Source organism: Balaenoptera physalus, assembly GCF_965194825.1.
Source record: "Balaenoptera physalus genome assembly, chromosome: 3".
NCBI lineage: Eukaryota > Metazoa > Chordata > Mammalia > Artiodactyla > Balaenopteridae > Balaenoptera > Balaenoptera physalus.
Window position 1 is genome coordinate 3,253,240 of NC_138890.1, and position 18,428 is coordinate 3,271,667.

General features: G+C 54.7%; 2 protein-coding genes across 17 annotated transcripts in view; both read left to right on the forward strand.

Annotated features, from left to right (window-relative positions):
• The window catches only part of ANKRD24 (ankyrin repeat domain 24), a 26,830-nt gene extending 17,968 nt beyond the window's left edge, over nucleotides 1-8,862 (forward strand). For 11 of the 14 annotated variants that reach the window (XM_082453213.1, XM_082453210.1, XM_082453211.1 and 8 more), the window contains 11 exons: nucleotides 490-570; nucleotides 708-815; nucleotides 1,430-1,474; nucleotides 1,564-1,662; nucleotides 2,500-2,572; nucleotides 2,804-2,922; nucleotides 3,091-4,497; nucleotides 6,490-6,657; nucleotides 7,894-8,019; nucleotides 8,248-8,313; nucleotides 8,508-8,862. In XM_082453213.1, the coding sequence (XP_082309339.1) occupies nucleotides 490-570; nucleotides 708-815; nucleotides 1,430-1,474; nucleotides 1,564-1,662; nucleotides 2,500-2,572; nucleotides 2,804-2,922; nucleotides 3,091-4,497; nucleotides 6,490-6,657; nucleotides 7,894-8,019; nucleotides 8,248-8,313; nucleotides 8,508-8,585 (2,370 nt within the window). In that variant the 3' untranslated portion in view covers nucleotides 8,586-8,862. Of the gene's footprint in view, nucleotides 1-489; nucleotides 571-707; nucleotides 816-1,429; nucleotides 1,475-1,563; nucleotides 1,663-2,499; nucleotides 2,573-2,803; nucleotides 2,923-3,090; nucleotides 4,498-4,603; nucleotides 4,678-6,489; nucleotides 6,658-7,893; nucleotides 8,020-8,247; nucleotides 8,314-8,507 lie in introns of those variants that run through there. The other 3 variants (XM_082453212.1, XM_082453206.1, XM_082453203.1) reach the window with 2 other exon arrangements.
• A 1,006-nt stretch (nucleotides 8,863-9,868) lies between these two features.
• EBI3 (Epstein-Barr virus induced 3) lies at nucleotides 9,869-18,244 on the forward strand. 3 transcript variants are annotated; one of them, XM_082453280.1, is made up of 5 exons: nucleotides 9,869-10,062; nucleotides 10,685-10,808; nucleotides 12,505-12,683; nucleotides 14,323-14,480; nucleotides 16,415-16,825. In XM_082453280.1, exons 1-5 carry the CDS (start codon nucleotides 9,990-9,992, stop codon nucleotides 16,565-16,567), a joined length of 687 nt encoding a protein of 228 aa, XP_082309406.1. In that variant the 5' UTR covers nucleotides 9,869-9,989; the 3' UTR covers nucleotides 16,568-16,825. The 3 variants fall into 3 exon arrangements, with proteins under 3 accessions (XP_082309406.1, XP_082309404.1, XP_082309405.1); XM_082453278.1 differs by lacking the exon at nucleotides 9,869-10,062 and adding an exon at nucleotides 16,851-18,244 and having other exon boundaries at nucleotides 10,070-10,808; nucleotides 16,415-16,559; XM_082453279.1 differs by lacking the exon at nucleotides 9,869-10,062 and having other exon boundaries at nucleotides 10,070-10,808.
• The last annotated feature ends 184 nt before the right edge of the window (nucleotides 18,245-18,428 follow it).

Below are 18,428 nucleotides of genomic sequence, written 5' to 3' on the forward strand. Positions count from 1 at the left end.
TACCTTCAGGGTATACTGCCACCAAGTGGCAGCAGCACCCACAGCGTAACTCCCAAGACTCAGTGAGAACAATGGGGGGACGGGGCCAAATCCTGGGGCTAGGGTGGGATGGCAGAGGGAACTGAGACGGACGAGGGCGGGTGCAGTCAGTGAAGGAGTCAGGTCTGGCCTCTTTCTCTCTTCCGGCGCTACAGCGTCTCAGCTCCATAGGGAAAGAATTGTAAACAATTGGGTCTAGCTGGGGAAAGTACCAGGGCATGGAGAGGGGCAGAGGGTAAAACATAAGATTTAGAACTCTCAGGAGATGTGGTCTTGCCCCCTTTTAAGCTGGGATAAGTGAGGACCAGCGAGAGGCAGGGACTCACTCGAGATCACGCAGGAAGTGAGGGCAGAGTTGGGGCTGGTGACAGAGAGTGGGTTGGCTGTGTTGGTTTATTTGGGTGGGAGGCTGGCATGTCCCCCATGTACCCCCTCTCCCCCTCCCCCCAGAACTCTGTGTCCAGCCATGAAAAGCAAGGGGCCCCCAAGAAGCGGAAGGCACCTCAGCCCCCTGCCAATATCCCGATGCCGGTGAGGGATGCCCTGGCCTTCGGGGGAGGCGTGGAGGGCCTCCAGGCAGGATGGGGAGAAAGCTCTGGCTCAGGTATGGGAGGGTACAGTCCTTGGGCCTCATGTAAAGGTGGTGGGTTCCCGGGGTCGGGGGACAGGATGACCAAGACGCCTATGAGGAGATCGTGCGGCTGCGACAGGAGAGGGGCCGCCTGCTGCAGAAGATCCGGGGCCTGGAGCAGCACCAGGAACGGAGGAAGCAGGAGGTGAGGGGCCTTAGAGACACGGGCCTCGGGCTAAGCCTGCGGCAGGTACCATTTTGGGGGTACCCTACCTCTCCTCCCTCTCCAGACACACGGGCCTCCTCGGTGTTCCTCCAACACGCCAGGCAGGGTGCTGCCCCCGGGCCTTTGCACGTGCTGTGGCCTCTGCCAGAAACACCTTCTCCCAGATGTCCCTATGACTCCCTCCCTCCCCTCCTTCAGGTCTTTGCTCAAAGACACCTCCCCTACCCAAATTATTTAAAATTGTTACACCCCCACTCACTTCACAGTTCCCTTTATTTTTATTCAAAGCACTTACTGCTATTAGATGTACCATATATTTTATTCATATTCACCCATTCGACTGTAAGCCCACGAGGGCAGGCATGGTTGACGGTGCCTGGCTCACAGTAGATGCTTGATAAGTATTTATTGGATGGATGAATATTTGAGTGAGTGAGTGAATGAATAAATAAATGAATTAGTGGCCCTAAAGGGGGTCTGGCACAAAATAGGCTAGAGGACATCTGTGGTTGGGATGGAGGGCCACTGAGCAGGAGGTGGGCCAGGGAGGCCCCCCAGCCCAGATCCAAGCCCAGGCCCCTTTCTTCCGTCAGCTGCCAGAGGCGGAGGCCAGCTCCCTCCACAGCCTGGAGAGACAGGTAGGGTGGAAGGTGGGGGGAAGCTGGACTGCCAGCTGCCCAGTGTTTTCCCCCAGAGGCCCACTGAGCCCCCCACCCCCTCCCTGCAGGTGCAAGAGCTACAGCAGCTGCTGGCAGAGAAGCAGGAGGAGAAGGAGAGTCTAGGACGGGAGGTGGAAAGTTTGCAGAGCAGGCTGTCCCTGCTGGAGGTGGGCCCAGCGGGGAGCAGGGCAGGGGTGGGGCTTCTAGGGGCGGGGCCACCAGGGGCGGGGCCACCAGGGGGAAGGGCCTCTCTTCTGCTGCAGCTGCGTGATAATCACACTAATACACATAGTCTCACACACATGCAAACACAGAACAAACGTACAAACACAGGTACACAGACACTTTTAAAAACAGAATCACACATACTCACGTACATGCAGAGATGAACAACCACGCTTGTATATATGTGGTCTTACACATACAACAGGTAAACACACAACAAACACATCTGTGGGTGTATAATCACACATGCACAGCAAATACTTGGGCACACACAGCAGATATTTCTCATTCAATCACACACCTAGGCCACACACCCACAAATACATGTACACACACAAGTATTTCTCAAAATACATAATTACACAAACATAGATACACGTACACAACCATATTCACGCACATGCACACATACACAAACACAGAACGGTCACACACCACAGACTAAAATACAAGTGCAAAATCACACACAGTCACGGGGACTCACACAGGAGAGACCCGGGCCACTGTGCACGCCCACACGCGCACACACACGCTCACCGCAGACCCACAGACCCTGAACCACTGTTGCAGGTACTCGCACACAGGCAGACAGCCGTGGCCCCACACAGAATTGCAGACACACCCTTTCAAGGACTCACTCCCATCCCTCTCTTGGTCCCCTGTGCCCAGGTGGCACGTACACCCCTAGTTGTTGGGGTTATGGTCACAAACTTGGGGGAGACACGGGGACTGGAGGGAGGGCAGGACCCCGAGCCGGACCCTGGTCACCCCCCCACCAGAATGAGAGGGAGAACACCAGCTATGACGTGGCCACCCTGCAGGACGAGGAGGGTGAGCTGCCCGACTTCCCAGGTGAGCCCCACCTGCCCTCCCCCACCCGTCGCGTCTGGGGCCCCAGGAGTTGGAGCCTTGACCCATGGGCACAGAGAGAGGTTGCATCTGGGAGGGAGCTTGGCCCGCCCCATGAGTTATTCCACTCCCCAAAGCCTGCCTGCCCCAGGGGCCCTGACCCATGGCTCCAGACCCCCAGCTCCCACTCCTCGTGGCCAGGACCCTGGGGCCTGACTCTGTGTCCCCTGCCAGGGGCTGAGGCGCTGCTCTCCAAGCACCTAAGCCCATCGGCCCAGGAGCTCTTGGCCTCGCTGCAGGAGCAGGTGACCATGCTCACCAGACAGAACCAGGAGCTGATGGAGAAGGTCCAGGTGGGGAAACTGAGGCCCGGGAGGTTTGGGTGGGGACGGACCTGAGGGGCTGTTCCCCAGGGGGTTGGGCGGGCACGTGCCTGAGTCTGTGGACAGGGAAAGTGGCATGGCTGCCCTGTGCCCCCCAAGGCCACTTCAGCTCTTGCCCGGCTCCCCCGCCCCCGCCAGATCCTGGAGCACTTCGAGAAGGACGAGATGGAGGCTGGCAGTCTGGCCGAGGTCATCCCTCTGGCGCTGTACGACTCTCTCCGGGCTGAGTTTGACCAGCTCCGCAGGCAGCATGCCAAGGCCCTGCAGGCGCTGGAGCAACAGGAAGCGCAGGAGGCCCCTGGAGAAGAGGAGGCAGCCCCCAGGGAGGGCAAAGGCCCGGGAGCCAAGACCACCAGAAACGGACCGGTGCAAACAGAGCTTAATGGCACTGCAGCTCCGGAAACCAGAGTTAATGGAGCCGAGAGCACAGATGAGGAGGCTGCAGGAGTAGAAACCACGGAAGCCAGAGCTTTGGAAGCAGCATCCGTGGTGGCTGAGGCCACGGAAACAAGACCCACGGACGCTGAGGCCACGGAAACGGAGGGTGTGGGAGCCGAGCGCTTGGAAGCAAAGGCCACAGGGGCTGAGGTCACAGAAACGAAAACTCTAGAAGAAGGAGGAAACCCAGAAACAAAGGCCACGGGAGCAGAGTCCACAAATATGAAAACAGAGGAACCAGAAAGGAAGGCCAGTGGAACAGGTGCTGTGCCGGAAGAGCTCACAGGCACAGGGACCATGAAAACGGAGGCCGTGGGAGTGGAGGCCACGACCCCGAGGGTCACCCCAGGCCCCGCCCTGCACCCCAGTGCTGCCGGGCTGGAGGCGGCCCACGGCAAGGCTGAGCCCGCGGAGGCCGAGGGCGGTGGGGCTGGCGGGGTCGGCAGCGGTGACACAGGCCAGCTGCGGGCCGCCCTGGAGCAGGCCCGGGAGGACCTCCGAGACCGGGACTGCCGCCTCCGGGAGCTGGAAGCGGCCTCGGCCCGGCTGGACGAGGCCCAGGCCGGCCGGCTGTTGGCCGAGGAGGAGGCTCGGGGCCTGCGGGCAGAGCTGGCCCAGTGGGAGGAGTTGCGGCTGGAGCTGAGCCGGGAGCTGCAGGCCCTACGGGAGCAGCTGGCCACGGCCACAGCCGCCGGGGAGCAGCAGCGGGCCGCGGCTGTGAAGCTGGGCCAGGCGCGGGACGCGGCTGAGGCCCGGGCCGCCGAGCTGGCCGCGGCCTGCGAGGAGGCTCGGCGGGGCCTGGCGGAATTGCGTGAGGCGTCCGAGGGGCTCCGCCAGGCAGCGGTGCCGGCCTCGGAGCATCACCGGCTGCAGGAGGAGGCCCTGGAGTTGCGGGGCCGGGCGGCCAGCCTGGAGCAGGAGGTGGTGGCCACGGGCAAGGAGGCTGCCCGTCTGCGGGCAGAGCTGGAGCGCGAGCGTGTGGGCAGCGTGGCCCGCCTGGAGCACGAGCGCATCGTGGGTGCCCTGCAGGCCGACGTGGCCCGGCTGCAGGGGCAGCTGGAGGAGCTGGGGCGACGCCACGAGAAGACCAGTGCCGAGGTCTTCCAGGTGAGCGTGGCGGGATCCTCATCGGGCACAGCCGGTAGCCAGTTGGTGGTCTGTTCTGACCCCACAGCCATGCGATGTTTCGACCCCATCGGTTTCAATCCTGCAGAGACTTGACGCTGCGATATATCCAGGTGGACCTTTGACCCTGCAGCCATTCTGACCTCCTGGGTGTTTCAACTGGTATTTTCTTTTTAAAAACCTTTTGGCCATTTTGGTCCCATCATTTTTTCTAATGGTTAGCCCTTTTTGCCATCTTCCTTTTTATTATTTATTTATTTATTTATTTTTGGCTGTGTTGGGTCTTTGTTGCTGCGGGCGGGCTTTCTCTAGTTGCGGCGAGCGGGGGCTACTCTTCGTTGTGGTGCGTAGGCTTCTCATTGCGGTGCCTTCTCTTGTTGCGGAGCACGGGCTCTAGGCACGTGGGCTCAGTAGCTGTGGCTCGTGGGCTCTAGAGCGCAGGCTCAGTAGTTGTGGTGCACAGGCTTAGCTGCTCCGCGGCATGTGGGATCTTCCCAGACCAGGGCTCGAACCTGTGTCCCCTGCATTGGCAGGTGGATTCTTAACCACTGCGCCACCAGGGAAGTCCCCGGCATGTGGGATCTTCATTGCAGTGCACGGGCTCAGTAGTTGCGGCGCACGGGCTCTAGAGCATGCGGGCTTAGTTGCCCCGCAGCATGTGGGATCTTAGTTCCCTGACCAGGGATCGAACCCACACCCCTTGCAGTGGAGGAAGGAGGATTCTAAACCACTGGACAACCAGGAAAGTCCTGAAGGTGGATCTTTTGACCCCATCTCTTTTCTTAAATACACACACACACACACACACACACACACACACACATCCCGCAAAAAAACCTAGCAACTGTTTTTAACAAATATGTGAATAAAAAGCCACATTTGTTAATTGTCATCAGGAAAGCATTTTTCTCTCCATGCCTCTGTTTACTCACCTGTATAATGGAGCTAATAATAGTTCTTAGTCCTCACATGAAAATTAAATGGTTTAATTTCACTTAGGACAGTGATGGTACAAGTGATTAATAATTGCAGCCAGGATTATTGTTTTTCCAAGAACATGCTCTTCTAGTTTTGTTTTGTTTTTTTTTTGGCTGCACTGCTTGCAGGGATCTTAGTTCCCCGACCAGGGATCTAACCTGTGTCCCCTGCAGTGGAAGCATGGAGTCTTAACCACTGGACCACCAGGGAAGCCCTATTTTCTAAATTTTACCTTCCTTCATGATCACTTCTTTTGTGGGTAAATTTTGCAAGTCTGATTTGATTCAGACTTAGTTTGTTGTTTTTTTTTTAATTGTTAAGGTGTAGCCAGTCTGTACTAAGTGAACATCTAATTATTATCCATTTTCCCTGACCTATTATTTCTATAAAGGCCAATGATCCCCCCAGGATCAGTTTTTGCAAATCTAACACTGCTCTGATCTTGATATTTTTTGTGAAAATGCAGTCATCAATTTTGGGGCATTTGTTTGCTTTTCATCCAGACTCTTCTGTTTTTCCTTCATTTTGTAAGAAACCTACAAACCTTCACACCACTGGCAGAGGGAAGAACATTGGTTATATTGTAATAATAATAATAATAACGTTCATTATGTAATAATCATACTAACAACAACAACATCACAAACTTGAAGATAGCACTTACTGTGTGCCAAGCACCATTCTAAGTGTGTTCCATGTATTTTCTCATTTTATCCTCACAATCACCCTGTGACGTGGAGGCTCTTATTATCCTCGTTTTACGTATGAGCAAATTGAGACACAGAGAGCTTATGTCACTTGTCTAAGGACACACAGCTTGGCAGAGTCAGAATGTTCATAGTGCCCAAAGAAATCCAGAACTTCCCTGAATCAAATTCCTTGAGGTCAAATGGGCTTGAATAGCCTCAGACCAAAATAGAAGGGTCAGAATCTTTGGGGTCCAGGTATCTTTGGGGTCCAGACGTCCTCAGGGTCACACATGGGTTTGGGCCGCAGGTGCAGCGGGAGGCGCTATTCATGAAGAGTGAACGGCACGCGGCCGAGGCCCAGCTGGCCACCGCAGAGCAGCAGCTGCGGGGACTACGTACCGAGGCCGAGAGGGCACGCCAGGCCCAGAGCCGTGCCCAGGAGGCCCTGGAGAGGGCCAAGGAGAAGGACAAGAAGGTGGGTCCCCTTTTCTTGTGCTCAGTCAGGGGGCCCCCCACTCGACAGAGGTTGGAGGGAATCTAAGAATGTCCCAACTGAAAGTGTCTTGGGAAATCAGCCCATTTTCCAGATGAGCAAACAGAGGCTCCAAGAGGCAAACTGAGTGTCTCGAAGTCACACAGCACCTCACTAGACAGTGGATGTGACCCCCAGAGCCCCAGGTGCTTTAGCACACAGAGTCACCCAGCCCCGACCTGCTGTGTGACCCTGGGCAAGTCACTTGACCTCTCTGAGCCCCAGTTTCCACCTCTGTAAAATGAAGATAAAATTGTGGTAGGGATTATGGTTCATTTGTAGCAGGCTTCCTCCCCCTCAGCACTAGTGACATTTGGGGCTAGGTTATTCTTTGCGGGGGACCATCCCGGGCACTGTGGGGTGTGGAGCAGCATTCGTGGCCCCTACCCACTCGATATCAGGAGCACCCCCAGTGGTGACAAACACAGATGTCCCCAGATATTGCCTGGCATCCCCGGGAGGCAGGATCACCCCTGGTTGAGAACCTCTGATCTATAGAAATAACAATAAAGCCCAGCATTTATTGAGTGCCTGCTGTTTGCTGTGGCACAGTTTAAACTTAATCACAGCAGCCTACCAAGGTGAGAAGTGTGATTCTCTTTAAAGATGAGGAAACTGAGATTCAGAGGGGTTAAGTCATCTTCCCAAGATCTCCAGCAGGGAAAGGGTAGAGAAGGACCCAAACCCTGGCCTGTCTGACCCGGCCCCACCAGGCCAGGCTGCTTTCAGCCCTCCTGTTCTGTCTGTCTCCGCTTTCACTTTCCGGGACTCCAAGATCCACAGGCTTTTTCTGTAAAGGGCCAGACGGTCAATGTTTTTGGCCTTACTTGGTTGGCCACGGCACTCAGCTCTGCCGCTGATGCAGGAGCTGTAGACGCCGTGACAATGAATGGGCTTGGCCGTGCGCCAATAAAATTTTACGTTTGGCCATGGAAATGTGAATTTGGTTTAATTTGCACATGTCGTGAAATGTCATTCTTCTTCTGACTTCTTCCCCCTCAACCAGTTCACATGTGGAAACCATTCTTAGCCGATGGGCCGGACTCAGCCTGCAGGGCAGAGTTTGCTAACCTCTAGGATGAGACTTTCCCTCCAAGGCCTGTCCTTTGCCTGGAAAGGTCCCCCGCCCCCAGCCCCGGCCTCAGGGTGCTAGCTGACCCTCCCCTGATCCCACTTCAGATCACAGAGCTCTCCAAGGAAGTCTTCAGTCTTAAGGAGGCACTGAAGGACCAGCCGGGAGCCCCAGGCTCCTCGGAGGTGGAGGCCCTTCGCGGCCAGGTGAAGGCTCTACGGGAGCAGCTGGAGGTGAGAGCCTCGCCCACCCGCCGGGCACAGGGGTCCCAGGAGGGTGACGGGCAGGCAGGAGGTTGGGCACATGGGCCAGGCGTGGGAGGAAAACAGTTCAGTATTTTAGCAAGCAGCACTGTCACGCCGGCGCCTGCCATCAAATTAGGGGCTCGGGGTGCAAAGGGGGCTTTCTGGCATATCTTGGAGGGGGTTCTGCTTTTCTGAGCGCCCTCCCCACACCCACAGGAAGCTGCCAGGTACCACAGTGCAGTGGTGGCCTTGTACAGGAGCCACCTCCTCTACGCCATTCAGGTGAGTCACCCTGGCTTTGGGTGCGCCACTGCTGCTCTCTGGGCCTCAGTGTCCCCATCTGTACAATGGGACGCTGGTCGAGGGAAGAGGTTCATGACCTCCGGGGTGGGGGGTAGGGGAGGGGAATGGAGAAGCTGCGGGGGGGTGTGGGGAACGCCCAGGCTCTCTCCGCTTCTCTCCACCTCCCGCCCCAGGGTCAGATGGATGAAGATGTACAGCGGATTCTGAGTCAGATCCTGCAGATGCAAAGACTCCAGGCCCAGGGCCGCTGAGATCAGAGCACTGCCCTCCACCTTCCAGGCCCCGAGTCGGGGCTTCCAGACTCACGCACTGACCATCTGCACTTGGAGACCAGCCTGGGCTCCTTCCCAACGATCCCTCACTGCCTCCACGGCCCCACTGGTCCCTGCATGCGCTGGTCAGTCTAGACCCCGGCCCTGACCGTGTACCCTTCCCTGCGCCGGAGAATCTGTGAGTCCCCTCCCTCACGTCTGGTCTTATCATCAGACGCCACCCCAGGAATAAAAGCTCACGGAGCAGAGGATGAAAGCGTCGTGTGGCCTGATTGCTGGGCTCCCACTGCAAAGCGGGGAAGGGGCGGCCCAGAGCAGGGATTGGGGATTAGGGTGAGGAGAGCAAGGCAGGACTCAGTCCCCAAGATGTACACTATGTTACTATGTTACTGCAGTATCTTTTTTCTTTCTTTTTTTTGGCCACGCCACGCAGCATCTTAGTTCCCAGACCAGGGGATGAACCGCGCCTCCTGCCTTGGATGCGCGAAGTCCTGCCTTGGATGCGCGAAGTCGTAACCACTGGACTGCCAGGGAATTCCCCAGTTACTGCGATATTTCTAGAAGTCAGAATGGGTTCCCAAAAGTTCACGATGAACAAAACATGCAAATGTCAAATGAAGACAGAATCTGAGGCTGCACGACTTACCTCATTGTCCTCACCCTAAACCCGGCCCTGGTGGGAGTGTCCCACACCCTCCCACAGCCTCCTTGCCCCTGGGCCAACCCCCTGAAATCCCCTGGGGGTTCTTGGCTCTTTCCAGCTCGGGCAGGAAGGCAGCTCCGTGTCCAGCCTGTTCCCCAGGTTTCCTCAGCGTCCAGCAGAGGCTCTGCCTGTCCCCGGGCGTCCCAGGCCCTTGGAGAATGTCCACGGTTCGGGGCTGCCTTCCCAGAGCCTGGGTTTCTGCCTCTCTGTGGCCTGGAGCGTGGAATGTGGCTGGCGGTGGGGGGGGGGGTCCCCGTCTCTGTGGTTGATGAATGATCGGCATCTTCTGTCGGTGCCAGCTGCTCTCTGTTCCTCCCCGCCCTGGCCTCTCTCTGTCTTTCTCCCTGTCATCATCGCGCTCCCCGGGGTGCCCCCTCCTCGCTGCAGCCGGAAGGAAGGCTCTTCTGGGAAAGGCCACGGGGTCACCACTTCTCCCTTTCGTGGCCTCCTCCTTCTGCCCCCACCTTTGGGGCCTTCCGCACCCGAGACTGGGGGTGGCCGGTGAAGGGACTGGGGGCTCCTCCTCCGGAGCCCCGTGAACCAGGCAGTGAGTCAGAAGGGGAAGGGGAAGTAGGGGGCCTCGACTGGGGGCTGGGTTTTCCCCTGGGTGGGGCCTGAGTCCCTTGCCTGCCCGAGCGTGCTCCCTGCCCCAGCCCCTGAAAGCAGATCCCGCCTGAGCCATGGCCCCAAGGCTTGCTCTGGTCCTCGCCCTCACCTCCTGGGTGGGTTGCTCACTTTGCTGCGGGAGAGGAGGTATGTGGGGACCCGGGGGGGGTAGGGGGAGCCAGGGCAGAGGGACACTCTCTGAGGACTGGACTTTGTCTGCCGTGGAACATTCTGGGTGGGCTGGGAGCTCACACACCTTCTGTATGACCACTGATGGGAGGGGGTTACCATCCCATTGCATGGCTGGGGGAGACTGAGGCACAGAGAGGGCAAGAGCTACCCCAAAGGGACCGGGAAGTGGTAGCCACAGCCTGGAGGAAAGGAGGGTGGGAGAGAAAGAAATTTTAATTGTATCCATTCATTTCATGTGATTCAAAACAAAACCGTCACAAAGAGGGGGTCCGGTAAAGCATCTCCCTCCCACCAGAAATCCCCGCCAACGCTAGGTCCCCTCTGTGGCTCCTTCAACCTCAGTTTCCCCATCTGGAAAATGGGCTAATAGTTCCTGCCTTGGTGGGTTGTAGCGAGAGTGAGAGATGATGTAGGTGCCTTTCATTCATGTACTCATTCATTCCACAAACCTTTATTAGGCTTCTAATGTGTGCCCAGCACTGGCTGGCAGTGAGGTGGGGGCCAAGGCACGGTAGGGCTTTGACAGTCCCGGGTGAATCAGAAGCTCACGCTCTCCCTCTCTCTCCGGGCCCCCCAGCAGCTCCCACCCAGCCCAGGGTGCGGTGCCAGGCCTCTAGGTACCCGATCGCAGTGGATTGCTCCTGGACCCTGCCGCTCGCTCCAAACTCCTCCAGGCCCACGTCCTTCATTGCCACGTACAGGTCAGAGAGCCTGGAGGGCTTCCTGGGGATTCTACATCTGGGCTGACCCCCTAGGATCAGGGCAGCTGGGAACTTAGTGAGAGCCTGAATGCCTCAGAATTCTAGAGCCCCACCAACCCTTAGAAATATACTCCCTAAAATACGTACTGCGAGCCACATGTGGAGGGTAAAATTTTCTAGAAGCCACATTTAAAAAAGAAAAAGAAATGGGTGACATTGGCTTTAATATTTTATTTAAATAGTATCTAAATATTCCAAATGTTTATCATTTAATATGATCGAATGCAATGTACTTTAACATGCTTATACACGATTCATATATTTAAACTTATACTAGAAATTGATTTCATAGCATTTAATAGGATTATCTAAAGTATTATTTCAACATGTAATCAATACTTTAAAAATTAATGAGAAATTTTGCATTCGGTCTTGTTATACTAAGTCATGGAATTCCATGTGTGCTTTACACATGTGTCACACTTCAATTCAGATACTAAACATTCAATCAGAAATTCTTTTTTTAAAAAATAAATTTATTTATTTATTTTTGGCTGCTTTGGGTCTTCCTGTTGCTGCCCGCGGGGTTTCTCCAGTTGTGGTGAGCAGGGGCTACTCTTCATTGCAGTGCACAGGCTTCCCATTGCAGTGCCTTCTCTTGTGGAGCATGGGCTCTAGGCGCACAGTCTTCAGTGGTTGTGGCACTCAGGCTCAGTAGTTGTGGCACACGGGCTTAGTTGCTCCGCGGCATGTGGGATCTTCCCGGACCAGGGCTCGAACACGTGTCCCCTGCATTGGCAGATGGATTCTTAACCACTGCGCCACCAGGGAAGTCCCCCAGTCAGATATTCTTGATCTCTGATTAGATTTCATAACATTTGTGTTTGGAAAAGTAGATTCACACACCTGAGTTGTTCTGAGGAACTTTCCCACGCTTTCTGATAGGTGGAAACTTTTCATTCAGATTAGATGAAATAAATCAAAAAGTCCCACTCAGTTGCACTAGCCGCGCTTCATATCCACAGGGCAGAAGCAGAACGTTTGGATGCTGTGGAAGTTTCTGTGGACGGTGCTGAGCTCCAGGCTCTAGAGTCTGAAATCTTGGGGTGTCAGAACTCGAGAGAATTGGAATCTTATTATTTCAGATTCCGGAATCTGTGAATGTAGTCCTGGGAATGTTGGAATTCTAAGGCTGGAATGTTGACGTTCCAGAAAGCTTTATTTATTTATTTTAAAAACTGTATTATTATTATTACTTGGCTGTGCTGGGTCTTTGCTGTGGCATGCGGGTTCTTCTTCGCTGTGGTGCATGGGCTTCTCTCTAGTTGTGGCACATGGGCTCCAGAGCACGCGGGCTCAGGAGTTGTGGCGCATGGGCTTAGTTGCCCCGCGGCATGTGGGATCTTAGTTCCCCGACCAGGGATCGAACCCGCGTCCCCTGCATTGGAAGGCGGATTATTAACCACTGGACCGCCAGGGAAGTCCCCCCAGAAAGTGTTAGAATCCGGACCCTAGCATCTCCCTGTGGGGTTTTACCCCCGACCCTGGGTCCCCCGGGCTCTGTGATGTTGGAGTGAGGGGTCCCTAGGATCACACAGCAAGAGCAGGACTCCTCACCTGCTGTCCCTACTCGGGGTGCAGGGCACAGGGGGCCAGCAGGAAGTGCTGGGACCCTCACAGCGCACTCGGTGTCCAGGCTTGGCGTGGCAGCCCATGGGGAGAGCTGGCCCTGCCTCCAGCAGACACCAGAGGCCACCAGCTGTATCATCCCTGACATCCAGATGTTCTCCATGGTGCCCTATGTGCTCAACATCACGGCTGTCCACCCCCGGGGCGTCAGCAGCAGCTTCGTGCCGTTTGTCCCAGAGCACGTCAGTGAGTAGGGGCAGTGGTGGGGGTGTGGAGGGTCCCCTTTGCTCCTGCTCCTCCCCCCCCAACACGCCCACCTCCCACCTGTCAGGATGAGATCCTGTCCATCCCTCACGGATCCTGTGGGCTCCACCTTCACAATTCAGCAAGAATCCGCCCACTTCTCCCCTCTCCTGAGCCCCTACTTGGTCCAACCTCCATCACCGCCCACCTGGACCAGTGGCAGCCCCTCCATCCTGGTCCTGTATTCCTGCCCTCACCCCCATCTGTCCTCCTCACAGCAGCCACCAGAGGGCGCCTGTGAGCACTCAAGTCAAGTCCCATCTTGGGCTCCTGCCCTCTTCGTCACAGTCTGTCCTCCCCACAGCAGCCACCAGAGGGTGCCTGTGAGCACTCCAGTTGGGTCCCCCCTTGGGCTCTTGCCCTCTTCCCCACAGCAGCCACCAGAGGGCGCCTGTGAGCACCTGAGTCAGGTCCCATTGTTGCCCTGCCTACAGCCCTCCAGGGCTCCCACCATCTGTTCCTGCCCCCTCCCTGCCCTCCCCTCCTCCCTCTCTCCCCCTCGCTCACTCTGCTCCAGCCACATGGGCCTCCTCACTGTTCTTCCAACACACCAGGCACAGTCCTGCCCCAGGACCTTTACACGTGCTGTTCCCCCTGCCCGAAAGGCTCTTCCCCCAGGTCTCCACACTGTACACTCCCTCACCTCCTTTAGCTCTCAACTCAGATGTCATCTCCTCAGTGAGTCCTCCCTAAGCATTTTTTTTTTTAAATTGCAAACCATCATACATTGCTGGTGGTTATTAGAAAACAGACTGGCAGTCCCTCAAAGAGCTAAACATGTTAGCATGTAATCCAGCAATTCCAATTCTAAGTATATATCTAAGAGAAAATGGAAAGCACGTTTGCAGAAAAACTTGTGCATGAATGTTCATAGCAGCATTATCCATAATAGGTAGAAATTAGAAACGACACAAATGCTCATTAACTGATGAATGGATACACAAAACGTGTCCATCCCCACAATGGAATATTATTCAACCGTAAAAAGGAGAGAAGCACTGACACTCACTACAACCTGGATGGACCTTGAGAACACGATGCTCAGTGAGAGAAGCCAGACACAGAAGGACACACAGTGTGTGATTCCATTGATGGAAAATGTCCAGAACAGGCAGATCCACAGACACAGAGAGTGGGTTTGTGGTTGTCAGGGGCTGGGGAGGGAGGAATGGGGGGCTGACTGCTCACGGGGATGGGGCTTCTTTTGGGGCGATGGAATGTTCCGGATTAAATGGTGGTGATGGTTGCATGACACTGTGAATATACTAAAACCACTGAACTGTACACTTTCAAAGGGTGAATTCTCTGGTATGTGAGTTATGTCTCCAAAAACATTGCAACCAACTACCCTCCTTGCACTCCTGAGCTTTCTTCCCTCCTCTTTATGACCTTCGGATCTGCCTCTTGTGTCTTATCTTCTGCCCCGGGGGATTGAGCTCCAAGGTGACAGGACTACTCTGTCCCCAGTATCCAGAACATCCCTGGACACTCAGCAGACCCTCAATTAATATTTATTGGTTGGTTGGTTGAATGAATGAATGAATGTGCCCTCCACTGACCCTGCCTCCTGCTTGTCCATCAGTCAAACCGGACCCTCCAGAAGGTGTGCGCCTGAGCCCCCTCCCTGGGCAGCGGCTCTGGGTGCAATGGGAACCCCCCCGGTCCTGGCCCTTCCCAGAGATCTTCTCACTCAAGTACCGGATCCGCTACAAGCGTCACGGAGCTGCCCGCTTCCGCCAGGTGAGGAGGATGAGGTGACGGGGAGGGCGGTTCCCGGGTAGAGGGAAGAGCATGTGCAATGGTACAGTGGGGTGTGGGTCACAGCTTGGGGTGCTGGTGTGCGACATGAACGCAGCCCAGCAGTTCCATTCCTGGGCATCTACCCAAAAGAATTGAAAACAGGGCCTCGAACAATTACTTGTACACGTATGTTCACAGCAGCACCACTCACAATGGTCAAAAGGTGGAAATAACACAAGTGCCCATCAATGGGTGATGGATAAACACAATGTGGTCCCTCCACACACGGGAACATCACTCAGCCATGAAAAGGAGAGAAGTACTGACACTCGCTACAACGTGGATGGACCCTGAGAACACGATGCTCAGTGAGAGAAGCCAGACACAGGAGGACACACTGTGTGTGATTCTATTGATGGGAACCGTCCAGAACAGGCAGATCCACAGAGACAGAGAGTGGATTCCTGGTTGTCAGGGGCTGGGGGAGGGAGAGGAGGTGACTGCTAATGGGGATGGGGCTTCTTTTTGGGGGGATGGAATGTTCTGGAACTAGATAGTGGTGATGGTTGCCCAACGCTGTGAATGTACTAAATGCCACTAGATTATCCACCTTGGAATGGTTAATTTTACGTCATGTGAATTTCACCTCAGTTGAGAGCACCAATATATTGTTTTACATTCTTAAAAAATAAAGGCACGGTATCAGTCAGTGAGCATATGGGCAGGGCAGTTGTGTCCTGGGCAGCCTTGGACGCTGGGCTGAGGAGCTGAGTCTTTGCAGGGTTTAGGCTTTTGCATTCCTGTCCCTTAGAACCTTCTGCAACAGTAGAAATGTTCCACATCCACACCGTCCAAGACGGTAGCCTCGGGCCGCGTGAGGCTGCCAGGCGGTTGCAACCTGGTAAGGAGCCGAGGAATTGGCTTTTAAAGTTGATGTAGTATTCATTAATTTAATTTTGTAAACGCTTGCAACTTTAAAATTGAGACAGAATTTACATGCCACGAAGCTCTCTGTTTTAAAGTGCACAAGCCAGTAACTTTGGTGTATTCGCAAGATTGTGCAATGATTAATTAATCTAAATTTAAAACGTAAAGCGTCACATCCGGCTGCCATATGGGACAGCTTGTGCAGAGGAAGGAGGGACATAGTCACACCTGACCTTGGGAAGCTGCCGGTGGTGGCTGACATGCCAAGGATGAGGGGGACCCCGATGCTGGAGGGAGAGTGTGGAGTGGCGGGGACAGAGGGGGCAGGGCGGAGAACCGGAAAGGCAGAGCTGAGAGGGTGTCTCATTGGTGCCCAGGGATTTTAATCTGTGGAGGTGCCTGAGTGAGGACATGGAGAGGTCAAGGCCAAGGAAAGAAGAATTTATTACGTTTCCCCAGAAAAGGGGACACATCGCGCCACGCAGGGCCATGTGGGCAACTCTGGGACATCAGGAGGCTGAAGTGGGAGCCAGGGGAGAGCCCAGGACAGAGGTGGATTGGGGTTTCCTTGGGGAAGGCTAGGCGGGGCAGGTGAACAGCTTAGGGTAAGCGAGTTTGAATAATTCCAGTGGGCTCTGGGCTGCAGGGTGGTCTCTAGTTGCTTGGCATCTGGCCCTGGGGTGATTTAGGGCAGGGTGGGGATATGGGCTGGTGTGTGACCAGTAGAGAGAGGGGATGGATGGGGGTGTGGACTCGGGGTGGATTGGTTTTTATATGAAAGGCATGCTCCTGGTCGACCAAGAATTGGCTGGCCAGGGAGGGGCAGGCTCTCCCTGCTCAGCAAGATGTTTAAGATGTCTGAAGATGTACAGGGGGCCGCAGAGGGCATGCCGTTGAGGATTGACATTGGTGCCTGAGTCTTGGAGCAGCAGCCCGCACATGGGGACGGAAGGCTTGATCACATAGCTTCCTTGTTTCCACTGACCCAGACCTCCTTCTGCTTTCAGGTGGGACCAATTGAAGGCACATCCTTCACCCTCAAGGCTGTGAGGCCCCAAGCCAAGTACTGCATCCAGGTGGCTGCTCTGGACCTCACTGACTATGGGGAATCAAGTGCCTGGAGTCTCCCCGCCGTTGCCTCCATGACCCTGGGCAAGTAGTGGGGGTTCCCTGCACCCCCGAAGAGGGGCTGTGCCCTTGACATCCAACTAAGGGTGGATGGGACCTGACTGGCCTGGGTTCACTGCTGCCGAGTTGCTGGGCAACCTTGGACAAGTGACTTTGCCTCTCTGAGCCTCAGTTTCTCAGTCTGTGAAATGGGGATGTACTCCCTGCCTCCTTTGACACAGTGCAATGTTTTGTGAACTGTGAATATGAGATTTTTTTGTTTAATTAGAAAAGGATCATTGTCACTAGAATCAGGACTCTTCCTTCTTTTAACAGATCCACATGAGACCCTGGGAGGAGAGGACAGACCAGGACACACACACACAGTGAATCCCCACTGCCACACACGGGGTCAGGGCCAGACCAGAGGAAGAGACAGGGCTGGGGTGGTGGGTGTTCCGCCTGGGATGGAATGATGAATCCATTCAGTTCAGTTCAGTTTGGTTCACCTCAAAAGTTGCCCAGGGCTTCCCTGGTGGCGCAGTGGTTGAGAGTCTGCCTGCCAATGCAGGGGACACGAGTTTGAGCCCTGGTCTGGGAGGATCCCGCCTGCCGCAGAGCGGCTGGGCCCGTGAGCCACAATTGCTGAGTCTGCGCGTCTGGAGCCTGTGCTCCACAACAAGAGAGGCCGCGATGATGAGGGGCCCGCGCACCGCGATGATGAGGGGCCCGCGCACCGCGATGAGGGGTGGCCCCCACTTGCTGCAACTGGAGAAAGCCCTCGCACAGAGGCGAAGACCCAACACAGCCATAAATAAATAAAAATAAATAAATAAATAAATAAACCCAAAGTTAAAAAAAAAAAAAAAAGTTGCCCAGATGTGAGCCCCACTGTGAGTGGACACCAATGGGACATGAGTTTGTCTGGGAAGGTCTCTCTGAGGAGGGGGCAACACAGCCAGGCTCTGAAGGATTTTCTCAATCCAGGAGCTTCTCTGTACCTTTCACTCAGGTCTCAATTCCAAGGTCACCTCCTCCAAGAAGCCTTCCCTGACCACCTCATCTAGGGCAAGCAGAATAAAGACCCCCTCCAAAGATATCCATGTCCTAATCCCCAGAACCTGTGAATGTGATACCTTACACAGCACAAGGGACTTTGCAGATGTGATTAATTTAACAATCTTGAGGATCCTTAAAGATTGAGGACCTTTCATTAAGTTAATGAAAATGGGGACTTCCCTGGTGGTGCAGTGGTTAAGACTCCATGCTCCCAATGCAGGGGGCCCAGGTTCGATCCCTGGTCAGGGCATTAGATCCCACATGCCTGCTGCAACTAAGAGTTCGCCTGCCACAACTAAGGAGCCAGCAAGCCACAACTAAGGAGCCCGCCTGCCATAACTAAGACCTGGTGCAACCAAATAAATAAATATATTTTTTAAAGTTAATGAAAATGAAGTAGAGTTATATTGTATTATCCAGGTGGCCCCAAGGTAATCACAAGTGACCTTATAAAAGGGAAGCAGGAGGGTCAGAGGGAGACAGAGAAGGTGATGTGACCGTGGTAGCAGAGGTCAGAGTGATCCAGGACCACGAGCCATGGAACTCTGGCAGCCTCTAGAAGCTGGAAAAGACAAGGAAATGGATTCTCTCCTGAAGCCTCCGGAAGGAACCTGCCACCCATTTTAGACTTCTGACCTCCAAAACTCTAATAAATGTGTTGTTTAGAAATATTGAGCTTGTGGTAATTTGTTACAGCAGCCATAGGACACTCATACATCTCAAGTAGCCCCTTCTCATCACTTGCCATATGTCTCCCTGTTGTATTGTCTTCAGATCATTTACCAGGACCCGAAAGGGTTTTTGTGTGTGTTTATCGTCCCGTCAGTCCCACCAGACAGACTGTGATCTCCATGA